Below are 21,282 nucleotides of genomic sequence, written 5' to 3' on the forward strand. Positions count from 1 at the left end.
ATTGGACGTCTACCGTCGACAAAGGAAGTCAATGAGTTAATCATTTAATTTTATCCAAGTAGATACACATGGAAAATAGAGTACACGAGCCATGACCTTTGAACCACACAGATGCACACTTCTCACTTTAACTACCAGAGTATAGAGGTCAATCCTTTTCAGACGGACTCAGACAAGCAAACGGTAAGTGACACCTAATCCATCAATAGAATGACTGTTAATGCGTGCATGAAAAAGTTACCTTGGCAAGCAACATCTGTTGTTGAGCGTCTATTTGTTGCTGTTGTCTTGTAGCCATTTCCTGGAGTTCAGAAAGGGTTAGCTCCACACGGGGAACCTAACAATAAGGACAGTAAAATCAGATGATGTACCGTATCTTAATATGATATCTTACATGGATTGCTGGTATTATTTAGTCATGAGTCCATCTATTATACAGTGTTTGAGTCAAGAGAGATGAGGTTCTTTCTGATAAGATGAAACGGCAATGACGCTAGATAAATGCTGGCCTAGAATGCACAGCTGCACACATGTAAGGGTCATTCAGCTTCTTCAGCTGACTACAGAAATGTTATTATGTTAGCAGCTGGTGGCCTTGGCGGGGTGACGGCGTTATGGCATTAGTTCAGGGAAAATGGCCTGATTTCTATTTGGCTTCAGTTTTTTTTCTGGCACAGTTAATGATATTATGACATTTGAAGTGCAATCTGATCAGTGATGTTGTCACAATACTGACATTTTCAACTAAATATCAATACTCGAAGAGAATATTTAATACCATTTTCTGGATTACATGAACAAAACAACTCATTTCATTCTTTAATAATCCATACAGCGCATCCCTGTTAACTTTGGGTAAAATGTAGACTACACATTAGACTACGGACAAAAAAATAAAAAACGTACCCTCACTGTCAGATATTAAAAGAAACACGAACGACTAAATGCGACATTCCCGTTAAACATGATGATGCCATCTTGGTATACAAAATCTACCATCACAAAACTCAGACACAGATCTACAAGAGCTGGTTCTAGAGGTGACTGAGTAGTTCCCTTCATAAAGAGTACATTATTTAGCCAAAGCACAATCTCAGTTCATGCCTCGCATAACTGGAACTCAATCAATATCAAATACTTTACCAATCATCTTAAAGAATGGCTGCTGGATGAACAACATTGTTATCACAACACTGCCAATTCTCCGGGCCAGAAGCGGGGGACACCCTTAATCAGTGGCCAGCCTATCACAGGGTGCAAGGACATGGACAACCAAGCACACTCACACCCATACCTAGGGGCAATTTAGTATGTCCAATCGGTGTTTTTGGAATGAGGGAGGAAAACCGGAGTACCCAGGGAAAACCCACACAAGCCCGGAGAGAACATGCAAACTCCACACAGTGAGGACTGACCTGGAATCAAACCCCCGACCCCACAATTATGAGGCCGATGCAGTACCACTCATCCTTATTTAGACCGATATAATTATAGCAGCGAGTATGGGGAGAGAAATTTATACAAGATTGCATGAAAGGAAGGTCCCAACCCAGCCACATCCTGCAATTGTTTACTTTAAGTCACACACACAAACATTGTGCATCCATGCTACACACACTGCTTTATTGATACCCTTTTTTATGTGATATTGTTACAGTATCGGCATCAGATGATAACACACAACCAGGTGGCTGTTCTTGGCAGCCTAAAAAATGAATTGTGAATGTTGTGCATTATGCCCTAATTATAACAAAAAAGCTAGAGGAGGTTGTTGGAACTAGCACCCTAAAATCAGCATGGGGTTAAAAAATGGCTTGGTGTCATTTCATTAAATTACTGCATTAATCCACTTATAGTGTAATGCACCAAACCTTTAACAATAAGCCAGCTCAGCATTATCTTAATATGTAGATTTACTTCATTATTGTGATTGCTTTACGTTCATTAAGTTGTGCCATTTTTATGTTAGGCATATTTCAATCTTTCTTTTTTTAATACATTTATGTTAATGTAATCACTTGTCATAGTTGGGGCAAGAATTATAAAATTAATTCAATTGAACTATATTGTATTTTTTACAGTTATACTAAGAATCACTAGAGCACATAAAATAACACTTTGTAGCTCATGCAATGACCACTGTGCAACATCCTGTAGACTGCACTAGTGTCATTTCCAAGTCATATTATCATGCAGAATCTGCTGGTTTCCTGCCATGCTGTATTTTACCTGCAGGCTGTCCCATGTGATCCTGCAGGAACGGACTTTAATTTTGCTGCATTGTCCTTCAATGGTAAATTCCTGCACCATGTCCACCTCATTCCACTCCATCCTTAGAGGACTTCCAGACAAACGTTTAGATTTTTTTTTAACAGAATTACAATGCCATAGTGTTGCGGCAGAGGAGAAACAAAGCAATTCTTATCGCAACTTTCTCCTCCATTTTGGTGCTGATGTGCTAAAATTTACGACACCTCCTCCTCTTTCTCTTCCTCTCTCTCTCTTTCACACTCTCCTTAGCACGACCCGCACTCCCTCCCCTCTGTGTTTTCAATAAAGTGTTATTGGGATGGTCGGATGTGACGTGCAGAGTAAGAACCCTCAATGTAACTATATTCACTTTTGGTAGGCAAACAGTCCAACTCCCATTGTATCCATTTTTAATTGATGTTATATAGAATGATAATGTCAGTAATTTAATATTTTCTCCTACAACCGGTCAAGTTTTAGCCTATACTCCTTCACTCAGTGCCTCTTATGCAGCTACAGCTGGATTTTTGCTGCAACGGCACCAAGTTTCACCTCCCGACTAGCCCAGGGGTGGCCAAACGGCGGCCTGCGGGCCAACTGCGGCCCCCATTTTTTTATTGGCCTGCGAGCAAATTCTGAAAATATCAATGAATATTGGCTGCACAAGAAGCTCAAGTAAAATCTACACTCGGATGCACATCTCATCTTTAACATAAGATGATGCCTAACACTTAAACCAGGGGTGCCCAACTTCGGTCCTCGAGAGCTCCTTTACAGTCTGTACTCCACTACAAAACACACCTAAATCAAATGATCAACACATCAGCAAGCTATCCAAAAGCTTAATAACGATTCTGATCATTAGATTCAGAAGTGTTGGTGTAGGGAGACATGGAAAAAACACTGGATAGGGACCCTCGAGGACAGGAGTTGGGCATCCCTAACTTAAACAGTACCTCTCCAATGGCTCAGAAATCTGATAACATATTGAAATTAATTAAGTCATAATCCATACCGCACATCCTTGGTTGCGGATTTTGCTGGAGCCTATTGCCTATCTCAGCTGACTTTGGGCAAAAGGCAGAGCACGCCATATGGTTGCCAGTCACCCACGGATAGAGAGAGAGAGAAAACATTCACACTTACAATGATACCTCCACCGAGTGCAAATCGATCCCGCGCATGCCTTCACCAAAGCAAGGTAAGTGAACCAGTACACAATCATGTGGCCACATATTTAGTAAATCAATTTAGGAAAATTATTTTGTTTTAACTAAATACACATATAGAAAAAGTAATTCAATGTAATGAATTGACCTATCTTGGTGGTGATTTTGTGACTTTTTTGGTGTCGCTAGAGATTTTGTCTTTGATCTCCACAGTTTGGTTCAGTCGTATTAATACGTTTTTATATTATGCATATTGTTATACCACTGGATAATTTTTCATTTTATAGCTCTTAACTCATTCACTTTCACTGACAGTCAAGTCCTTTTCAAATTGTAAGGGCGAAATTAAGTATCATGTTGGACTGCCATTGACAAGGTTAGATTTTCAATCCAATTTGATTGGTGGCAATCGCAGCCAACTCTCTTAGTCCAAATAGACATTGAATGCCGGCAATAATAGCCATTGAGTTAATGCTTACAAATAAATAAATTCTCAGGAGCAAATAATTTTTACCACACTCTTATACTCTGTTTAACAAAAGAAAATGGAATGTTTGACACTTGCATATTTCTGTAAGTGGCCCTCAAAGAAAAAAGCACGCCTTATATACACACACACACACCCCTTTAAACTCCCATTATAGGTAGGAACCTCTGTGTACCTTCCAATACAATTGCTATACAAGACTCATAATAATGATGATCTCACAGTATAGCAATCTAATATTATTATATATTAACAATATTAAGGTGCCATACTGTGAGATCATCATTATATATATATATATATATATATATATATATATATATATATATATATATATATATATATATATATATATATATATATATATATATATATATATATATATATATATATATATATATATATATATATATATATATATATATATATATATATACATACATACATATATAATATATTGTTACATATTGATATATCTAATTTTGTTCATTCATTCATTCATCTCTTCATAAATTGAGCACTGAATGGCAATAATGACAACAGATATGCAAATTGTTGATTGAAAAGTAAAGGTTTGGCTATATATGGTCATCTTACAATAATGGGCAAAACGGAGATTTTAATGGTGCTGCCAACTCAAAGTAAAAATTAATAAATTGTTGGATTTGGTGTAAGTAAAGAGTGTTATCAACGACCCTGAACAATTTGAATGAACGAAAAAACAAGTACATGTAATAAGGCTTCATTTAAGGTTAGATGCTAACAGCGAATGCACAAAAGTATTCATTCACTGTGAAACATCCTACCAAAAAGGGATTGGACGTCTACTAGTGACAAACTCATTTCAATTCACAGCACAAGGATGGAAAGAGCCAAATGAGATAACATGGAGCAAGTTTACTTAATAATTTTGGCGACAAAACACACACTCTGCCCTAACATTGTGAAATAACCACACATAGGTATTAACATCAGAGTTACTATGATCAGTCGCAATGAGGAGCAAAAAATAAAGCAAATGTTCAACACTTTGGTCATAATCTGAAAAAAAAGTTATTTGAAAACCATCTGGAGAACTTACCCTCGCCCTTTCAAACAGCAGCCACTCCTCAAATTCTTTTGGATTTGCAGCAAATGTGAAAATAACACAGGAGTAACACAAGACAATAGCAAAGGAGCGGGAAAAGGTGAAAGGAAGAAAAGGATGAGGAGGAGCTGTTTGGCTGGCAAACAATCCTCTTAGTCTGGTTATGTCATGAGACCAAGCTAATCCCACCTTCACTGACTTGCCAACACACACATAAACACACTAGCTGACTCACAGGCAGACTGACCAACGCTGTACCACACAAATGTTTATCAATGACTGCCTCACCAGCATTTGTAAAGGAAGGATCTCGTCTGAGCTCAAAACAAACGGAAATAGTGACCAAAATAGTTTGCCTAACACACTTCGACCAACACTGAGCTGGATTTGTTGTCTTTTTGTACCATGAAAGCAGCACCAAAGCACAACAAATCCAGCACAGTTGCTCACCATCCTACACTTTTTAATTCTGTTTTTTAAATGACAGCTGAGTTTACAACCTGGCAAAATGTAATTTTAAAAATGTATGGTTCGATAAGTTAGTAGACTAAAGCATGGCCCTCATGGGCTGCAGTGGGTGCAGATTTTCATTCCAACTGATAAAGAAGATACATTTTCACCACTCTGCTGTTTTAAAAGTGTAATCAGTTGATTGGAGTTAGGTTCTGCTTGTTCTAGAAGAAACATTATTGGTTGAACTGTCTATGTGGCATTGTTTGGACAGACTGACTAGAAATATAGCTGTGAATAAAGTATAAGAACACTCATTTTTGGACAATAAATTGCTACTCTTTTCACTACTCTTTTTGATCTATGCAGCTTTTATAAAAAGTGCCTTATCTCTGTGAGCACAAACAAAATCCACATTTTTGGAACTTTGCTCCAGGTGATGTGACATCACTGGATTTATCGTGTGCTCTGACATAAATGCATCCTTAGTTATGTTAGTGTTCTAAAAATTGCGTCAGATAAAAGGCATTACTTTTACATCAGACTTTATCAAAAACTTGGGATTTTCTAGATGAATAAAGCTTCATTTAATACAATGTACTGTTGGAAATAAAAGATTTTAAACGGACAGATATCCAAATTTTACTGCGATGAGGGGATGCTGCATTGTTGCATATTAGTCCATTTCAACCAGAACTCAGAGGATGTTATTGGCGACAAAAAGCAATGGAAGTTTTGAACTTGTTGATGTTTTTGCGAATTCATATTCACCCTAACATAGCTTCTTAAAAAGTGGGTGGATACCCAAAATGCAATGCTCGCACTACCAATACATCCGTTCACCTCAGGTTAAATGGCCTACCAATGGGGATTTAAAGAGGACATCGTAACTATAGAGGTTAAAATAAAGTGGACTTTTCTTTTGGTAAACTTAGTGATATGTTTTGTCTTTAAATAAATGGAAATATCCCATATTAAGACATGGACACATGCGGCTTGTAGTCATGTGGAGCATATGTACATCAATTTTTTGTTAAAATGTGGTCTATGGTCAAATGTCCTCTATATTCTCACACTGTAGAACGCAAGTGTGACAAAAATACATTAAGTGTGTTTGTGTAATGAATGACTTACGGTAGTATTAGAGCCTTCTGTTGTTTCTTTGGTCCAGGTTGTCTCAAAAGCCTGCATACTTCCTTAAGAAGCAGAAACATTGTCATTAGTAAAGCTTCTTACAGAGTGGTCATCCATGATGCAGCCATTTTGCACTATCACGTGGAGAATATTAAAGCCCTGAACTTAAAGCATTTCTAACATGTTGCGGTGACAACAAGACTAGACTCAGGTCGTATCTTGTAGTTGAATTCAGAACACTTTCTACATTGAATTTTCTGTTCCAACATATTTTGGCACTTAATATCTTTGTATATTTGCTGAACGTGGAAAATATCCCAATATTTTGATCAGAGTTCTGAATATAACTGTCAATGAAGTGTTTGCATGAATTAAAATAAATAAACCAAGAAGTAACATTTATCAGGCAGCCCTTACTATTCAGGGTCGCACTATGCATGTTACATAATTCTAATCATCTTATCGGGCTAATTGCTGACCGAGCCCCTGACCTCACCTCTAAACCTCGTAAACACTACTCATTGTGTACTGTTCTTCTTGGGGGTATAAATTTGCCTTACAAAGTACTAAAAATACATATACCAATCAAGTACCATTATTATTTTTTAAATCACTGTAATGCAACTGACAACAGGTTGAAAAAATGGCTCAAAATATTCTTCTCTTGCAGGATTGAAGCACCATAACTGGACATATACACAGTCGGTATACCCATAGCCTAGCACAGTGCTTTACCTTGTGGGAAAGAAGGACAGTGTCGCAGGTAGAAGCTGACCTCAGGCCTCCTTGCACCCCACTGCTGAAGAAGATCCATTAGTAACAATTGCTGAGGGAGAACTCGCTCTGTAGTGAGAGTGAAAGGAAAAGCAACTGTCAAAAGGGAAAGAAACTCATCATTTATTCAATTTCCTTTGCTTATCCTCACAAAAGTCAAGGGGGTGCTAGATCCTATCCAGGCTAACTACAATCAGTAGGCACCAGACACCCTAAATCGGCAGCCAGTCAATCACAGGGAAACTGATAAGAATTGAAAGGAATGTTTCATTGATTTTGTTGGAAGGAATGAAATAATACAATGATATATATATAATAGATCTAATTACATACTGCATGCATATCGCATCCAAACTATACGTCAAATATAGTAAGTCTATAGTTTATTATGGACATTTCGTATATATAAAATCAATGACAAATTAAGTACAGGATTGAGATAATATACTAGCTATTCATGTGTAGAAAATACAGTAAAACCATAAATTATCTAATATAGATATTTGGAATTATTAGTGTTGTATTTGTTCCATGTGAATTATGTGTTGCTCTTTTCCATTCTCTTGCATGCATTACTCAAATACATTTGGCGGGAAACCCAATAGGCTAACTATCAGGGTATGTTAGTGATATCTTTAGGCCGATAGTAGTACTACCTACTACTATGGCATAGAAAATCTGATCAATGTAGAAAGTGAGCGCAAAAATTGAATGCCTTCTCCTGATCAACATATGCATTGCAGGAACTAGTATCTTAATCCATTCATTTTTTTAAATGCTTATCCTCACAAGGGTCATGGGGGTTCCATTACCCAACCCACCTAACTATGGATAGTATGTGATCTACACACTGAACTGCTTGGCAGCCAATCGCAAAGCACATGTTAACAAACAATTATTCACCCACATATTCATACCTACTGATAATTTTGTTTAGTCTGCCTATCATGGATATTTGTAAAATATCGATAGCAACTTTTATGATTGCATGCAGCACAAGTACAAGATGTTGAGGAAATGAGGTTGCAAAAAAATATGGTAATAAATGCACGCTCAGCGGATGTGCCTCAAATAAATTCATAAACTGTGTATGCCACAAGCCAACCCTGACCACAACCACAACAGAGCTCAGATGATGAAGTGCTGTCTGTCCCCCTTTTTCACATTGAATCTCTTCTTGCATGAATGCATGAGTGTGACTTGGCCCTCCGTAGAGTTTGCAAGAAAAAAATTAATAATATACATAATACATAATATGTATAATAATACAAATGCCAGGAATGTGAATAATAGCACAAACACAAAAACAAATAACCATTCGATTGTACTATAGCCTTCAGACAAGACATCTTGCAACTTGTCATAGGACATATGGTAATTTATGGTTTCCATTTATTGACTACTGCTTTATATGTTTAACCTTTAAAAGCATTATTGTATTAGAACCTTTTATAGTCTGACCACTCAGTCACACATACTCAGCGACGTGATGTGGATCACTGGTCTAACAGTTAGGGTTGAATGAATTAAGGCCACAGTGGTTCCCAGTGTATGAATGTAATAGACTGGTCCATTTAGTTTGACAAGGCATAAAATGAGGTTATGCTTTCATGGGTTTGGCTTTGTTCATGTCTATCCTCCTTTTCACAATATACTTCATACTATGTTCATGTTCCCCACATACAGAATTTGTAAAAATGAAAATCCTGTCCATGTTCTCTAACTCATGTGATAAAGCCTCTCTTTCGATTTCACCTCTAATATTAACAAAAACATCCTCATTACTTCAAAAAAATACCTTACATAAACCTTTATAGACCCAGACTTGCCTTCAAATCAACAGAAAATGATCCAAATGTATAGCAAGTGACCACAGAATGCCCCAAAATGTGCAAAAAGTTACCCAGAATCAAAAGAAAGTGACCCATAAGCAACCTAAAATGAACAAGGAAGTGACACCCAATTAAATTACAACGTCATTTGTTCTAATTCATTTTAACTGGAGGGACTCGCATCCTCCAGTGCTATTGACGGCGTTAAACGTCCATTCCCTTTTGACGGGTTAGCGGCAAATGTACCAACGTCAAAATGGATTGGATGTCTCGCGCTGTTCATGGCATCAATTGCGATAACAAGGAAGTGACCTAAAAATGTTAAAAAACAAGACTTGACTAAAAATCTACAGCAAGTGAGCCATGGGAGAGAAAGCAAAGAATCCCCATGCAATTTCTTAAGAAATGGGATTTTGTAGTTTGCTAATGGTGTTTGTAAGTGAATGGGTCCCTGAGTAATTATATACCTATAAACAGGTATTATTCAACAAAATGTTATAACTTGGGGCCAATAAAAAACGACTCACCATGCCCATTCCATTTCTCAGCTAAGTGACACTCCCCTTCACCTGCCTCTTTACAGTACTCCACCACATCTGCAACTCTGGTTGCGGGTGTAACTGGGACCTCAGTAAGCATCTGTTGGGTGTCATTGAGGTAAACTGTCAGGATCACCTAAAAGCAGAGAAATAATTAGTTAATTTTTAGTTTTCTTTCCTAAAGAAGGATTTTGGATCAATCACTGAAACAATTTTCTTTCAATATAAATACTGTCATTGTGATTGTTATTGTCATTATTCTAACATATACAGGAATTTATGTAAGATGATGTCATGCCTGTTCGTAAGTCAAGAGTTGAAGGGTGAATTTAGGGTACTTAGCATTCTTCCCCAAATATTGATCTCTTCCCTTACCACAAAAAAAGCATTGTCCATTGTGATACAACTTTACATCACATGTGATTGATTACTATACACTAATCCCTGGTAGTCTACTACACACCTATCCAGATCACGTGATCTGGTTGCATGCAGACGGACAGAGCTCGGATACATTCTCTAAATCTTGGATTAGATACAAACACCCAATCGCACGCACTCTCTACACATACAAACACACACACACTCAGAAAGCACACATTGACAAATGATAAAGAGGATATAGTACAGCAATCATCCTTATGAGGGCCTTATTTTTTTCAAATTTCTTAGCATTGTACCATTTAATTATTTATAATCCAAGATTGGGTCACGTGTGCAACATTTTCAGCAAGGAATCTCCCCAGTGGCTTCATTCAGTTTTTCCTGAGGAATCGCAAGGTTTTCAAGGCACAGTGTGTCCATGATCAGGCCCCTCGACCTCTTGTCAGTAGGGCATGCAGGGAATACCTCACTAGGGAGGTGTCCAAGAGGGATCCTAATCAGATGCCCAAGCCACCTCATCTGGCTCTTCTCAATGCAGAGGAGCAGCGTCTCTACTCCGATCCCCTCATAGGTGATTGGGTTTTTCACAGGACACCCAAATTTAGTCTAAATGATGCTAAATAAGTGTTAACTTTGAGCTGAGGCACAATTTTTGCATTGAAATAAGCAAAACAACACATTTATTCTCATAATATTCGAAAATGTCTTAAAATAATGGTATTGTTATTTCAATATTGGAATGAATGACTTAATTCTCTTATTCTCTAGAATTAGAGATATTCAAGTCATCTGATGAAAACCACAAAATGTTATTGCAATATATATTGAGAAAGAAAAAGTCAAAGAAACAAACATAAGGGGTTGCACAAAGCACAGCAAAACACAGTGACAGCTGAAGGTGATTTGCGTTCCATTGAGTCAAGATTCTTCTGCCCACACCCAAGCACACATGCATGCATGGACACACACACACACACACACACACACACACACACACACACACACACGCTGAGCCAAGTATCATCTCTATAGGAACCACATGTGACCACTTAAACACGAGCCTCCACTTCAACAAGGAAAAGAAAACACTCTTTTTGGGTCACAAGTCTACTATCTGTATTTGTGAAGTCTATAGTTGAAGTATATAGGTCTCAAACACAGCAAATGAATGAATCCCTTTGATGCCTGGATTTATTGATTAGTTTAAAATTAATAAGAGGAGTAAGTATTATGTATTACAACATAATCATTGAGTTTTTTATTTATTTTAATTTATCAATTATACATTAAATGAATGAACATTAAATTAATACAAAAAGTATACTAGAGAATATATAATTGAAAAAAAATGTTATATCAAAAATGACTGAGTATTATTTTGGGTATCAATATCAAATTTCCCAGTGGTCAAGTGGTTACCACATTGGCATCAGAGTTCTGAGATTGAGGTTTCAATCCCAGCTTCGAGCCTTCCAGTGTGGAATTTTCATGTAGGCGTGGGTTTTCCCCGGGTACTCCAGTTTCCTCCCACACCCCAAAAGCATGCTCACACATTCTAAATTGCCCTAAGTATGAGTGTGAGCTTGAATGGTCTCCTTGTGCCCTGCGATTGGCTGGCCACCAATTCAGGGGATCCCCTGCCCCGTTAGCTGGGATAGGCTCCAGCACACCTAGCGACCCTTGTGAGGATAAACTGTTCAAATGGATAGATATTCATTCGTTTTCCATACCGGTTATCCTCACAAGAGTTGTGGGGGGTGCTGGACCCTATCTCACCTAACTATGGGCCCGAGGCAGGGGACACCCTGATTCAGTGGCCACCCAATCGCAGGGCACAAGGAGACGGACAACATTTCACGCTCAGGCGTATACATAGAGGCAATTTAGAGTGTCCAATCAGCCTACCATGCATGTTTTTAGGATGTGGGAAGAAACCAGTGTACCTGGAGAAAAACCATGCAAACACTACACAGTAAGGACTGACCTGGAATTTAACCCCAGACCCTCCAGTACTACTCCTAACCAAATCTGTATCAGAAACCAAAAAATATGTATCTTGCAAACTAACTTATATACTAATATACAGTATACTAACTAATAACTTGGAAATTTAGTGACATATCAGGATGTGCTTGGCAAAAATTGTAAATTTCTTTAAGTCATCCCTTTTTTTTTTTTTAAAACATTCGCCCATGCTCTTTGGCACTTTGGATGAAAAAAGCAAGTACAAGAAGAAAAACAAGAATGGTTCTGAATAATACTCGTAAAACTGCATTTTTTTCACAATTTGGACAACCATAAAAATGTTGCTCTGGGCATACAATATACTTGTAGAGTCTTCAGAATATTTCAGAAGTTTAGACTTTAATGGAATTAGTAGAGATGTAAGTAGAGATATTGAAACTTTAATAAACAGGTTATGATTGGGGGCTATGGTTATATGAATATTTGTTAATTTGTTATGTTAACAGATTTAGCTTTTGGCTCACTCAGGTTGGATTTATTGTCTAAAAAATGGGAGAGTAGAACCAAACATACTTATAGATTAAATTGTCAAATATTTTGGGTATTCCTAACCATTAATAACATGAAAAAAAATACTAATAGTATTAAATTGGGCGTGATCACTGAGATAACCTGGGTTTGATTGGATTAAAATATTTTATATGCATATTTGAAATTGAATACATTTTACTTAAATGTTTGAGTTCACTACTTTATGGAAGTTTAGTTTACTTAAATAAAATAAAAATAATACTTGACCCTGAATTTCAAACAAATTCTGACACAAATAGTAGGAGATTTAACAAAAAAAATATTGGTTGAAATGCATGTCATTAACACATTCTGATAGTTATTTGTCATTTATTAAAAAAAAACATTAAATTCCCAGCAGATATGATAGGAACTCTATCGCCATTAAATATAACTAGAGACTTAACTACCACACATTAATTCAACCTATTCAGATGCCATTTACAACTATTTATATGTAAGTTTTGTCATTGTATTGGAACACTATAATTAATAGCATGATTTAGTTTTACCAGTCCCTTATTTTAGTCCCATCGACTATATCAAACGTCCAATCATTAACATTCAAACAGTTACCATTGGGAGCCAATGCAGGGTTCAAATAAAATATTCATCCCATCATTAAAAAAAAAGAAGAAAAAAGAAGAAACTCACCGGTAACATTCCTGCTCCTCACACCACTCCTGCCCACTTGGAAAAAAAGAACTTTATCCTCTCCTTTCCTCGTTTCTTCTTCACAAATGTGTCTTTAGTTGTCTCGATCTCCTCCTCCCAGACTTGGAGTGCAGCAGAAATCCAGATGCATGGAAAAGCCAAAAGTCCTGCTCTCTTCTTTCCTCTCAACCCCCACCCACCCCCGTGCTTCCTTCCTTCCTTCCTTCCTGCCGTCTTCCTCCCTCGCTGTTCCTCTTGATCGCTTCACCCACCAGGGAGATCTCACATAGTTGAAATCCACTGCAATATTAGTGTACAAGAAGAAAACAACATATTATTGTTTGCTCATCATTTATCGGGCTTCGAATGTTCTCAGTTTGAAGTAGGTCACCGTCCGGCTCATCCGTCACATCTGTCTCTCCCTCCTCCCCCATCCAATAAATTATTTTTATTGCTTTTTAAATGTAAGCTTATGCTATAAAATGGTGGAAATTAATACTGGATATGTTTTTTTTGCATGGGATATTAATCAGGCATGGCAGTTCAATTGTTGGACATCCCTCTGCGGGTGTACTGTGGTCAAAGCCGATTACTGTTTATGCAAGTATATAATAGATTATAATAATTCATATTTTCAACAGTTATTTGGATTTGTCTGCAATTGAGCCAGTTTCATGTAATTTTAAACAATATGAAAAGACAAAAAATATATCTAACAGTTACTTAATACACACAAAAAATATTTGAAATGGAATATTCTGTAATTTATAATACATACTTAAAGGTCTTGGGAGATAAGAATCCATATCCACAACATTCAATGACCTTCAGTGATAGGCGCGTGAAACTTTGGCGTCCTCTACTGTTCACTAAAGCCAATAACACATTGCTATTTATCTCATTCACTGCCATTGACGTCGAAAGACGTCGAATTTACTTCGACTGGAAGGATTTGCAGCGACTGATTGATTCCCCTGGAAGGAAAACATACAATCTGCATATTATTTCAAAGTGTTAATTAAAGCATTGTTGAATGAAGTGTTCTGATTCTAATGATGAGTTGCGGGGTCAACAAAATTATTGCCTGACAATGAGGAACTAACTGTAAAGGGAACCAAAGAATTGTTCAAACATGGTCGAAAAGGCATAAACTAGGCTACATTGTTGTTGTATAATTGTGTGCAACATCGTCAGAGTGGCATCACATGGAAACAATAGTCGGTTCAAGGTTGATTGGATTTAGTGACTGACCTGACAACACGCAAACATTTCTCTAAAGAGTGTCACAAAGGGTAGCTTACTTGTTTGTAAAATAATCTCCAAATGTGTCCTTGCCATTGAATCTTACAAATATGATAATATGCGGCCAATAGGTGTCTTTTTAACCTGCCTTCAAATTTGGATATTCATCCGGGTTTATGCTTTGTATGAACACAAACAAGCCTAGTTATGATGTTTAATAATTTCACATAAACAGTAAAATAGGTAAATATTCCTGTATTAACAGATACAAAACGAAAAGAAAGCAAATAAACTAATAAGGACATTAGAATAGTCTAAAGTCTAACACAAAACATAAGAAAGAGTATTAGACGGGAAAAGAACTTGCTAAATTGGCAACATTTTGGTTTTCTCAATTTTAGTGTGTTCTCATGTGGACTGTTACCATGCACAACGCTGCATTACAGCCAACCAATATACTGCTATTCAGCATAAAGACCAAAAAGCAGCATCACAAAGGGATAAAGATTTTTTATCATTAAAAAAGGCCTGGCGTCTAAGAAGAAAATGTTTTTTTTTTTTTATCTGGGTTTGCCCTTAACAGCTGACACAATGTGTAAAATATTAAGCATACTTTGAAAGTATGAACCTTTTCCTATTTCTGAGGTTTGTACATATTATGCACATTTAAATGGTTTTGTAGGGGGGACAAATATACGATTATTATTTTTTTAACAGTACTACAGATACGTATAACAATTCTTAATCTATTTCCCATCGCACGACCTGGTGTCCTTCGGGAAACTATCCCAGAGAAACAGTGACATGAGACAAACACTGGATACATTAAAACCGAATAACATGAACATTTACCTACAACAGTTCAGCTTGTTTTATGCGTAACGTACATATATTTGATTTTTTTTCCTTAACATTACTAAGCTATGCTACTCTAAAAACAACTATGAAGACTAAAGATTGGAACTGGACGTCAACAACATTCACAAAGCACAAATTTTGAAAGGAAAAAAAACAACTAAAGATATAAAGTGAATGAAACAAACACCAATATTGTTGTATTTAGTGTAAAAACCATTAGATAAAAAAAACCCATTATTCCTGTTTTCTCTTCTTGACCTCTAATTTATCAATTTAACTGAGGATTATTCAGTTCATACACCTACCTTCAAAGGGCAATTATTTCATATTGTCTATATACAATGAAATACTCACAACTGAAAAGATGAGGATATGAGGAAGGGAATAATTTAAAACATTGAGATTATTTAGCCAAGCATTAAAAAAAAAATCAAGCTACTAAACGAATTAATTTGGCTAAGAATGGGTCAGGCCCCTAGTTTGGATACCATAAGTGTTCAATATTTACAACAAAGTTTTTTTCTGGAGTAAGTCGACGCCTACCGGGTCATGACTTTGCGACTGTAGCAAGGCTACCTATTTTTAGCACTGACAAATGTGGTGTTTGTTTTTTTGCTTGCGACACAACCAGCCTACTTGCAACTATGTAGAAAGAGTTGATACTGAACTCATTGCCCGCCATCATAAATGTTAGACATTGAATTCATTTAAACCAGAAGGACTAATTGCGAATGATTGTCTTTCAGTGCCAATAACGACGCTAGACGTCGAATCACAAGGGAGGGGGGGAAAAACTTTTTGTTTTTTTCCACTCAAAATAGATTAAACTTCTAGCGTCATCAATGGCACTCAATAAGTTATCAAGAAAATTAAATGTGAAATGCCTCAAAATTATTAGTGACCAAAATCATTTATGGCACACCTTGTGCATGTTTCAGTTATGTTCTTAGATATACCCAATAACCACTAAATTATAGACAAAATATGAAAACGAATTTTCCATTTAAGATTTTCCAAGACTTTTTGGATGCATTATTTTAGTTGTATGATCGAAAAATGCATACTTAAGGACTCCAAGTTAATTAAAAAATACCAAGTCTCTTAGCTACGATCCAATTCTCAATGCCTCTGAGATCATCTTACTTTGATGTTTTATGGACATAGTTAATTTTTTAAAGTTGTAATAAAATCGAAATATGCTTGAACCACCGACTGAACTCCTACTGTAATGTGCAAGTCTGTCCATTAGCATCTTTGGAGCGCAAGCACAGTTTGGGTTTGTAGTTTTCCAGGAAAAGTAGTTGCTTTGAGTTGAACGCTCCACGACGCTTCCTGAGAGAAGAAACAACATGCATTAAAAACAACATTCGTGACAAAGTGTATAAATTTGCAATTGTAGAATGTATAAATGTCAATGAGAGAGTATAAAATGTTTTTTTTTGTCAAGAATAAGGCCAAATTGTACTCACAGTCTTATAAAGTGAACAGCATCTTCATACTCCATCCCACACTCGACAAGCGCGATGGCTACCAGAACTGGAGCTCTGGATACAAAAAGCCAATTCCAACAAATGAATACATCCAAAGTCTATTGTAAGTGCTTCTCATACGAATCTAAAGATCAAATTTGACCTTTTTTGATCAGTCGTCACCAGTCATGAATTTTTCAACTGGTGCGCAAGCCATTTTAAAGACCCACAGACCACTTTTGAAGGCTGGCTCGTCAGACAAAAAATGTCCTAAAACCTCCATCAAACCAATCAACCTCCTTTTTCAGTTCCAGTTTATAAAGGCCAAGTATCCCAATCCTATTTAGTATTTGAAGTAAATGGACCAAATGTATATCATACATCTAAGGGCAAAAATACCTTCCCAGTCCAGCAACACAATGCACAGCCACGCAGCTGCCCGGCTCGTCTCGAAACTTTGTCTGCAAAAGACTCAACCAACCATCAACCACTTGATCTGGGGGAGAAGAACCGTCATCAAATGGCATATCCTGGAAGGGGGAGAGATTTGTAGATTGAGGATATTAGCAAATTCATGCAGGAAATTACCGAATATTTCGGACACTATAAGTCCCACCAGCCAAATAAAACACAATGAAAAGGAAAAATATATATAAGTCACATTTTTGGTTGGCAATTCTTATTCTATCAGAAACTAAGAAAAGAAATTACATTAAAGCAACAATGATAGGAGAACCACTGGCCAAATAGGCCAAAAACACAAGTTATTCAGATCGGTGGTCAGAGAGAAGAACAAACGTATGAGTCGCACTTGATGATTAGTCGCAGGCCAAATTATCAAAAAAATGTGACTTATACACCGTAAAATAGGGTAGTTGAAGTTGGAACCATAAAATGCAATTTCTGGAGAAATTGTACATTTTTGTTTACTTTTTATTAATTTTGAGGCATTTTAGGGTAAACGTCCTTGATAACCGCCATTGATAATGCTAGATGTCCAATCCATTTTCACTGGGAGGGGAAGATGTTTGTTCTTCCCAGTTTAAATTGATAGAGTGCCAAGTGTTGTCAATAAGGGTCAAAGTCTTCAATATTGTGCCATTTCCTTGTTCATTTTACGGTACTGACAGGTCACTTTGTTAATTTTGGGTCACTTTCTGATGAAATCTTTCCCACTAGTGGCCAATTGCAGAGCACAATGAGACAGACAACCATATACGCTCACACACATACCTACGGGGAAATTCTAGTGTTCAACTAGGCTACTATGCATGGGGATGTGGATGGAAACCCGGAACTGTGAGGCTGACGCACTAACCACTCCCTCACCGGATCGCCTCGTTTGGTTTTTAATTAAATAAATAATTGTGCAAATAAATGAAAAAAAAACTAGTTTGAAAGTGTCACGCACCAGGACTCGAATGCCTTCTTGTTCCACTGGTGACTTGTCATAAGTAGCAGCACACACCCTAACCAAGGTGTTAGCTCCATATGCCTTTAGATCCTTTGAATAAACACATAATTAGGTTTGTCACAACATGTTTTTCTAACAATTAAAAGCATGAAAATAATAGCACAAATTATAAACATAGTCCTACCTCTATAAATCTTCCAAGTTGAGCATCAGTGGGGTTGTGCGTAATAAGGAACCTTAAACAGTCATAAGTGATTTCCACTGGAGCAAGTCGATTCATTTTTAAGCCTGCACAAGTGTGCTGTACTAAATATAGAATAGCAAAGGTCGAGTGATAAACAGAATGAATTGTTGACAAAATCTTAAGACTGTGTGAGATGGCAAAACAAAAAGATCAACCCAGCCTTCCTTCAAAAAATCTCAACCCATCCAGAGAGGTAATTCAGATGAAGATCAGATAAGAAGGAAAATGGGACGGGGAAGGTGGAAAGAAAGGCAAGATAAGGTTCTGAACAAAAATCAAAAATAGAACCTCTGCTGTGCCAAAGGTTTTCTTCATGAGGTTCAACAAGATAACAGGGAAGACCTGCAAAGGTAGTGACAGTGTGTTATTCTTCTGTCTTGCATTAATATCATTATTATTACATTTTTTTGTATTATGATTATCATCACTCAGTGCCGTATATGACAAGATATATAATTATTCCTGTTTCTGCAATGTACATTTTGGCCAACAGTTAGCACCTGATTAGGGATAACTTGCTATATTAATTGTTTGCTCGACAACAGGGGTAGGGATCCTACGGCTCGAGAGCCAAATGAGGCGGTATTGATGGCTCCTCTCCGTATGGCTCTCCGCGAATTGGTGAAGTAAAATATGGAAAGTCCTGAACGCACCAATATGCATACTCTTATTGATACTCATTGATGAGCAACAGTGTAACAATATTGTCAAAATAATTCAGGGACTTTTTGTACTTTACAGCTAAAGATCACCAATAGATCAGTCGCCAAACCCTAAAAATATATCAAAATATAACCAGTCATCATCCATACCACACATCCTCGGTTGCGAAGGTTGCCAGAGCCTATCCCCTACCCCATTTGCGTTCAGGTAAAAGGCAGACCGCACAAAAGACTGGTCGCCATTGAGCCATAGGGCACACACAAAGACATAAGACCATTCACTCACAATCAGTACCACCATCAGAGGGAATCGAGCCCCCCGCCTGCTCACACCAAAGTCAGGAGAGCAAACCTCTACACCATTAGGTGGTGTATGATTACATATTTTTACTTTTTTTCTCCACAAAATGTGCATGCTACTGCACTGAAAGTGTTCAAAATGTAATACATATTTTACATTGCAGCACTATGTGATGCATGGAAAATTTGTGGCAGCTGTATTTTAGGTCAATCTAAAAAAAGATGTGATTGGGGAGAAAAACGGTATTATTTTTCGTAGTTTTTCACGAGGGTTAGGACGAAGAAACAATTTTCTTATCTCAAGGAATATTGTTATCAAAAAGAATAAGGGTGCATAGCATTTTTGTTCCATATCAGACAGCACTGCACAATTTAAAAAGTATACTATGGCGCACCTGTGTGAATGTGAAAGGCAGTGTTTTGAGTTTTTTTTCCAGTCTCTGTGGTTCACTTGTCCACAATGACCAGCAGGTGTTGGGCTTGGCAGAACTCCCCTTCACGCCTTGCAACTGCCATACATGAGCAGCCTGAAAATGGAGGAATACAAGTCAATAGGGAAGAGCTAAAATCATACTGTAGTCATAATGCTCCTACTGTTTCAACTATGGATTTAAGAATGTGAAATTGACTATTACTCACTGTGATGTGCACTGAGGAGACAGTTCATTGAGCACACACAGGACAACGCGACGTCTCGTGGATGTAGAAACACCATTGATGATGATGCTGATGTTGTTGTTGTTTTTCTTCTGAATCTGATCCCGGCTAACGACGGCCTGCTAGCTTGATGCTAAAGTGGAACACGGTAGCGTACTATATCCAAAAAAAACAATTTAAAAAAAGAGGGAAATCGGTTGGAAAAAAATATTCAGGACTACGACAGCGATTTTTATAATGATTGTAATATTAAATATCGGTGCGTTAAGTCTGTACGATACAGCTTCAGATTGCAGACATTACTTGCATTAGACAATTTTAAAAATCAATCACAAATTCAAGATTGAAAGGATTTTATTTGAAAATAGCTGAGGAGTTTATTTTTTTATTTGCGATACGACCTTATCATCTAACCTGTATTAACATTATAGTCATTAATGTTCCTTACTGTTTATCCTCGCTACACTAGTCTTAACATACCTGTAAAAAATGATAGTGCATGTAAAATAATAAAATGGCAGGAAATTCCATTTCAAAACCAACGCATAAATAAAAGCACAAGTCATCACTTATACATTTATATAGCAATTAATTTTTCCAACATGCACAACCTGTCCCATAGACGCATGTATAGGAAGGTACGAACCTTAACGTCCAGAACAAAATCAGTTCAGCTGTCAGCGGAAATATTTAAATGAAGTCGGTTTGGGAAGACATGTTGTGAAAAAAATATTTCTCTATAATACTATAAGCTGCTATATTATTACTACTACTCCCATTTACTTATTGACATCTCAGTCCTCCGTGCAACCATAGGCATAATATATGGGAAGGCTAGATTCCCTGAAAATCGGCAGCAAGTCGTTATTTATCGGACATCTGAACGTCAGATGCATTCTCGTCACAATAGTGTAAATAAATTTGATCGAGCGTGTATTTCGAAATGAAAACAGATTTGTGAATAGTCTCCCGATGGCCTCATTTTTTTGTGATCGTCAGTGATGTACGTTTGATGCATTTTTTTAATGTAACATTTAAACAGAAAAAAATCAACCCACCTTTATTGTAGCATGCGAATACGGTTTGGTTTGGAACAAATTGTTAGTAAGTCTGTCAAAAATACTAGCGAGTGAAGAGAGAG

At 37.0% G+C, this 21,282-nt stretch overlaps 2 protein-coding genes across 6 annotated transcripts in view; both read right to left on the bottom strand.

Annotated features, from left to right (window-relative positions):
• The window catches only part of LOC144206063 (apoptosis-stimulating of p53 protein 1-like), a 30,020-nt gene extending 16,191 nt beyond the window's left edge, over nt 1-13,829 (bottom strand). For 2 of the 5 annotated variants that reach the window (XM_077730763.1, XM_077730761.1), the window contains exons 1-5: nt 13,296-13,827; nt 9,711-9,858; nt 7,313-7,420; nt 6,578-6,639; nt 242-337 (exon numbers count right to left, since the gene is read on the bottom strand). In XM_077730763.1, coding sequence (XP_077586889.1) covers nt 242-337; nt 6,578-6,639; nt 7,313-7,420; nt 9,711-9,858; nt 13,296-13,304 — 423 coding nt within the window. In that variant the 5' untranslated portion in view covers nt 13,305-13,827. Of the gene's footprint in view, nt 1-241; nt 338-2,229; nt 2,507-4,987; nt 5,231-6,577; nt 6,640-7,312; nt 7,421-9,710; nt 9,859-13,295 lie in introns of those variants that run through there. The other 3 variants (XM_077730762.1, XM_077730765.1, XM_077730764.1) reach the window with 3 other exon arrangements.
• Nucleotides 13,830-14,737: 908 nt separating this feature from the next.
• On the bottom strand, nt 14,738-20,981 carry LOC144206064 (protein tyrosine phosphatase type IVA 2-like). The gene is made up of 9 exons (XM_077730766.1): nt 20,788-20,981; nt 20,124-20,297; nt 19,880-20,011; nt 18,811-18,864; nt 18,463-18,584; nt 18,276-18,368; nt 17,264-17,394; nt 16,865-16,939; nt 14,738-16,727 (listed from the first exon to the last, which is right to left on the bottom strand). The coding sequence occupies exons 5-9, from the start codon at nt 18,556-18,558 to the stop codon at nt 16,616-16,618; spliced, it is 507 nt and encodes a 168-aa protein (XP_077586892.1). The 5' UTR covers nt 18,559-18,584; nt 18,811-18,864; nt 19,880-20,011; nt 20,124-20,297; nt 20,788-20,981; the 3' UTR covers nt 14,738-16,615.
• Between the last annotated feature and the right edge of the window lie 301 nt (nt 20,982-21,282).

Source organism: Stigmatopora nigra, chromosome 13 (genome assembly GCF_051989575.1).
Source record: "Stigmatopora nigra isolate UIUO_SnigA chromosome 13, RoL_Snig_1.1, whole genome shotgun sequence".
Classification (NCBI taxonomy): Eukaryota; Metazoa; Chordata; class Actinopteri; order Syngnathiformes; family Syngnathidae; genus Stigmatopora; species Stigmatopora nigra.